Genomic DNA, 5,932 nt, shown 5'->3' on the forward strand with positions numbered 1-5,932 from the left:
ATTACTATATTAATAAAAATAACTATTTTTAATAATTAATTAATAATAATTTAAAAAATAAATATAATTGAACAATAATATAAAATAATTTAGGCTATCAATATTAAAATTAAACTATATTATTAAACTATTTCCCTTTTTATAAAACAATATTTATTCTTAACATTCTCTAAACTTACTTTATTAATTTATAAATCTTCTCATTCTAAATGATTTTTTCACTAAAATTAAAATCTTATTTTATTTTTTTTAAATACTATTTTTCTTATACACATTATAAAACAAATTAAAGCTGAAGTTAGTAAATATACATAAGAGATATATAAAAGGTGTCTAATTAAACTATTTCGTAATGCATATCAGCTAAAATTCAGCCAAATACCTTTCGATGAATTCAAAATCTTTACGAGTTAATATATATGGATGTTTCTTCTACTAAGTATGAGAATGTTTCTTTTTCATATTAAATGGATGTTTTTTATGTATTTTTCGAATTTGTGTTTGACAAAAGAGAAAATAAATTTTGGATCGGACTTGCTGAAAGAGTTCCGTGATCCCAGGAGTGATTATTGGAGATTTGAAACATATTAGTCAATGAGAGATTTTATTCAAAACGGCAATTAATAACAAACATTAAAAATTAAATAAAAATTAAATTAATTAATTTAATATTATTTTGTTTATCTTTTGGCTGATCCTTTTTTGTTCCACATACTTTTCCTTTCGTAATAATTAATGCAATATTTGACTGTTGATTGTAAGAGCTAAAACTAAGACTAAGATATGGTTTAATAGATGTACAAGAGGAGTATGGTGATTTGAACTACGCAGAGGAAATTGGGTAGGAAGGGAACACTCTTCTCCATTGAAATAAACTCTAGAAGGGAAGCCATCGCCTTTGGCGATTTTGATATGGGGCGTATTCTTCTTGCTAAAGGATATAACCGACTGTTGCTTACCAGGCACCTTGGGATTTGTGTCATTGTCGAGAGATACCAAATAGGTTAAGCCCGGTGGGCCGTGCATGAATATGGTGTGGTTGAGCCGCGGGAGGAAGGTGGCGTTGAAGGAATACACATCCTGAAGACTAAGAGAAGGGTTCTTGAACTGCAACGCCATGAACCAGTCGGGGAAGTTGAATGTCTCCCAGTTGAAGATAGTGATCCTGGCTGTCCAGCCACCCTTGAAGTCAGAAAGAATATGCCAGTTGATGCTAACGCCGCAGTTGTCGGGGCAGGGCAGCTTGGTTGGCAAGGGAAAATGCTTCAACTTGGCCCACGCAATCGACTTGCGTGTTCTGTTGTAGAAGGGCACAAGAAGAGCCTCGTGGGGGAGAAGTAGTGCCCTTGCGTAAGGGTTACAATGGCCCGCTGGTTTGGGACAACCGCAGGCGCAAGTGTTGCAGGGAACAGCAGAATCATTGTAGAATGCAGAGAAAGACACGCAGCAGCGGTTGTGTCTCTTGGTTGGCGTTGTGATGTTGCACACGACTTGCCAGCTTGCAAGGGCGATAACCGTCGCCCCGATTCCCCTGGGGTCCGGGGATCTAGAAGGTTCCACTTTCAGCGGAGGGCTGCATTTGTAATCGGGATTCAGGACTCCCGAAACTTTCCATTTCTCCGGAGGGTAGATGGAAGTCTTGGTGAGATCGGGTGGGATCTTGAACACTTGCATCATGAAAACTGACTTCACTTGGTTTTTGTCCATCAGAGGAGACAAGATTGAGCCATTTCTGCAGCAGAAAGGGATGTTACCTATTTCGTTGTCACCCAACTTTTCAGGGGGCAAGTCGCTGATCACCGGATTCTTTTGGCAGTTCATTACTTTGGAGAAGTCCATGTCTGCGTAGTATTCTCCGGCGGGGCCGTAGACGCAGTCAGAGGCGTCAATCTCGCGCGTGAAGGCGCCTCTGATGTTGTATATGAACTCACCTCTCGTCCATTCCCATGTCAGGTTCCAACGGTCTAGGCGCCCCAGTGGGTTGCGGTTCTCCATCGTCACCTGAGCCATGTAGTTGTTTGAGTATACTTGCACAACGTCGTACATTATGGAAAGATCCCCTTTCTGCGTTGCTTGGTATTTCTTGTTCGACGTATCAGCCTTCGATTTTGGATCTCTTTTGCAGCATGCATACATGGAACTCTCTGTCACATACAGCACCATTTCATTTACTTAGTTACAATGCAACTTACCTTGAAGAATAGTCAATCCATGCATGTAATTTGTAATTTGTTACAAATATTCCACCTATCATTTCAAAATTTTAGAAATTCCTGCATGACAATTAAACTTTGAATGAATGCTATTATATCTACAAAATGCATTATTGTATTACATATATATGAATAAAGAGTTTATAACGACTGTAAACTAAGATAATTAAAACTCAAGACTAATTAATTATTACTTGGTTTCATTAAGAACTGAAATGAGAATGGAGTATAATTAGTTAAAGGGTGGGAGGAGGACTGACGTTTTAGAGTTGGTTGGGGGCATGTGTATCCATCAATGACCAATTTGATGGTTCTAGGCATTGGAATGGCAGGGGGCTTAACACCGAACTGGGTGCCAGCAAGATTAAGCACAGCTTGAATTTGGTTCAAATCTTGGGCAGTGTTGATGGCGGTTTGGAGATCAGGGAGACCAGCTCCAACCAAGTAGGTGCCATGTCCCACATAAGCAGGGAAATCAGCCGCTTCGAAGAGGTATGCCCCCGAGGCAGAGACGAGAATCTCATCGTGTTGGAACCCAACGTAGAGCTTCCAACCCTTGACCACTTGGGTGCCCGTGTTGAGCACCGTTGCGGTGGCATTGAAGGCCCACGGCTGCGCTGTGGCGTTCTTCAGTTTAGGGTACTCCTTCCTCCTGCCAAGCAGGTCATAGGAGATAAAGATCCCATTGCAGTTGTCTGCTTCTGGAGGAAAAGCCGCTTCGCCCTCTGCAGCCGGCGGTGTAGTAGTCTTGTTGGGACCTTGAGCTTCAACTTCTTCGGGTTTAGGTCCCGGTTGAATAAGCAGTTGAGCCTCACTCAGATGAGATCCAAAGGAAACAAACAACAACAATAATAATACAAATCTACTAATTGTCATGTCTTAATTTAATTTGCATTAGGAGAGGAGGATGCCATGGTTTAATTTGTTGTCAGCGCTCACGCCGTTATGGTTGGACCTCCTTAACTATAATTGTATGGTAGGAGTGTGAGCTGAGTAAGTGGGTTGGCATGCATAGTCGGATGAATATGGAACGAGTCAGAGAAAACCTCAACCTCTCACTTTACGATGCATTTGCCGGGGAATCTGCTTATGCTCAACGCCTCAACCTCTCACTTCTGCCTACTCTTCCAGGTTTCAAACTCTCCCCTTTCTTTTCTCAATTAATCATCATTTTCATACTTCGCCTTGCTAGATAATTATCCCTCACAAGCACATTATAAAATATGAATTTTCGTTGCATATAATAAATAAAGTACTACAACTTCAATTTTTTTTTCACGTTTAGGTTTAATGCTTTAAATATGACTAAAAATTATTATTCGATTTTTGTGATGTGTTACCATGAAGAAAGTCTAACCCTTCTAATAATATAATAAAATGGCATTATGTCAAAATTAAAACTGATAAAACTAACATTCATTTTTTTTTTTACAGCTCAATATTATTCTTGCAGTGTAATTATTTTAATATTTCAAAATTACGTTTTTTTTTCTTTTTTTTTTTGTAATAAAATAAGAAAAGAGTAGGACTATTATTTTTGGGTTTGAACTCGTTGGCCTATATAAATGGCCAATAAATTGGGAAACTAACAGTAGATGATACGAAAGGCCCATGGTAACAAGCTTCTTGTAATTTTCCCTGCAGTTATGTTCTCGTGGTCATAATTCGGCCGCATCTTTTTTGTTTTTGGTCCGCCTCTTCAAATTGCGAATGTATCGAGTACAAAATATTGTAAACGGACCCTTTCGGCACTTTCTGGCACAAACAAAGTTTTTACTTTTCTGGGCCGCTATGTTCGTTACGAGATCAAGCCCAAAAAAACAAAACAAACCTGAAATGATTTATTTATCTCTCTCTAGTAGAACAAAATATGTTGCTCTTCCAATACCAAAAAAAAAACAAAAAACATAACAAAAACAGATCTTTTAAATTACCTAAATTTCACTAGTAGAATTCAAATATAAAACGGTGGATTTCGCCTTATCTATCTCTAGTTTTAGGCAAATTATGTACAACTTCGATAGGCATCAAAGAATTCCCCCCCGAAAAAAAGATGTTGCCCTTCAAATTTAGCAACTATTCTCTCCTCAATCAATTACAAGTTTATGTTTGGCACTTTGAAGAAACAATGTAATATACTAATATTCCACGATTTGAAGTATTTGTTAGCACCCAAGGATCGGATATAACTGTGATCTTTATGTCGCTAATAGAGCAAAATGAAACAAATAGTTGAACATTATCACCAATTGATGATAGCATTTTATAAAGTTAACCCTAAAACACAGACATTGGCACGCACAAAATAACTCGATCACCCTAAGATAATCACATCTTTGTTTACAATATATTTTTTGAATGAGTTCCAAATTTGTATTGGTCAGTCTAAGCAAGTTAGGAGGATTCGCTACTAAACAAGATGAAAAGAGTTTCCTTTCTTTCTATAGTGTATACCAGTTGATAGCTTCTATATATTCAGTATTCACATTGCTTCTATTCTCAATCAGTGGCTTGAACTTGCTGCTGCATTTTAGTCTTTGACTTTGCAGGTTTTGAGTGCTTGGATGTAGAAGAAGAAGGCGATGACTTGGGAGAAGAAGTTGACTTAACCTTTTTCCGCCTTGGCTTCTTAGCAACATTGGCAACCCCTGTTGTTTGTTGGGTTTCTTCTTGAGGCTCTGTTGATCGATATGAGAGGGTTCATGTATGTAAGTCACTATATATATTATGGGAAAAACAAAAGTGCAGTTAATTTCATGTGAAGTTGATAGTTGAGAGTAGTTAAATAATTTGATAGATTTGACTAAATTATCATCTAACTCTAAACTATCAATTTCACATGAATTTAACTGCACCTGAGTTTTCACCTTATATTATTACGAACATGGATCTGATCTAGCTATCGGAGTTACCTCGGATGGACGTAGTATTGGGGTCTCTTCGGGGACCAATCGACGTTGAAAAATCAGGTGCCGATTTAAACTCATTCATCTGTATTTGTTTTTTTTTTTTTTTTTTGTCAACAAAGAATTCACACATTTCATTTGATAATAATAATAATAATATAAAGTAATGATGCGAGATGGAGAGGTGCATACACACCCAACTGGGTCCACTCTCAGAAGGACCATCCCATCCAATGTGAGCCACATGCTTAACATCTGTTGGTTGCCCAATTTCCATTTCCATTTCCACCTCCCGCTCCTTCACAACTACAATAATCGACACCCAACTCCAACTTAGCACAACAATAAATTTATTTTATTGTTACATTTGGGTGTACAAAACAAATATAAGCATTACCAAAAATTTGGGTAAAGAATTTGTAAATCCCTTTCATCGCACTTCCCATCAAACGGCGCCGCCAATGTAATAATAAGGATATCAACAACAGGAAGCAAAGCCTAATTCTTTTTTAGCTACAAATGCTTTTGCCTGTCACAAAATGGATACACTTAAAATTACATGGAATTGATTTCTCATATTTTTCAAATACTAATGCTCATTCAAGAGGGCCTCGATCTGATTCAGGAATATAATGAACATTATTCGTATCTGCTTAATTGGAAACAAATAAATATGATGAGGTTTTATTATATATATGAGAAAATTGGATTAAAAACAATGTAAGTACCTTAAGAGGATTATGATGAAGGTACTAGAATAAACATTGATCCTCCAAGTCTAGCCATTTTATTAGGGTCACCCTTAATTTGTCA

General features: G+C 37.4%; 2 protein-coding genes across 3 annotated transcripts in view; both read right to left on the reverse strand.

Annotated features, from left to right (window-relative positions):
- Window positions 1-732: 732 nt before the first annotated feature.
- LOC107488588 (COBRA-like protein 10) lies at window positions 733-3,089 on the reverse strand. Its single transcript, XM_016109348.3, has 2 exons — window positions 2,474-3,089; window positions 733-2,144 (listed from the first exon to the last, which is right to left on the reverse strand). The coding sequence occupies exons 1-2, from the start codon at window positions 3,087-3,089 to the stop codon at window positions 733-735; spliced, it is 2,028 nt and encodes a 675-aa protein (XP_015964834.1).
- Window positions 3,090-4,477: 1,388 nt separating this feature from the next.
- Window positions 4,478-5,932, reverse strand: part of LOC107488619 (CRIB domain-containing protein RIC7-like) — a 2,121-nt gene continuing 666 nt past the window's right edge. The window contains exons 2-5 of one of the 2 annotated variants that reach the window (XM_052261316.1): window positions 5,517-5,648; window positions 5,316-5,425; window positions 5,126-5,204; window positions 4,478-4,891 (exon numbers count right to left, since the gene is read on the reverse strand). In XM_052261316.1, coding sequence (XP_052117276.1) covers window positions 4,713-4,891; window positions 5,126-5,204; window positions 5,316-5,425; window positions 5,517-5,565 — 417 coding nt within the window. In that variant the 5' untranslated portion in view covers window positions 5,566-5,648 and the 3' untranslated portion in view covers window positions 4,478-4,712. Of the gene's footprint in view, window positions 4,892-5,125; window positions 5,205-5,315; window positions 5,426-5,516; window positions 5,660-5,932 lie in introns of those variants that run through there. The other variant, XM_021142408.2, reaches the window with a different exon arrangement.

This window comes from Arachis duranensis, chromosome 5 (assembly GCF_000817695.3).
Source record: "Arachis duranensis cultivar V14167 chromosome 5, aradu.V14167.gnm2.J7QH, whole genome shotgun sequence".
Lineage (NCBI taxonomy): Eukaryota > Viridiplantae > Streptophyta > Magnoliopsida > Fabales > Fabaceae > Arachis > Arachis duranensis.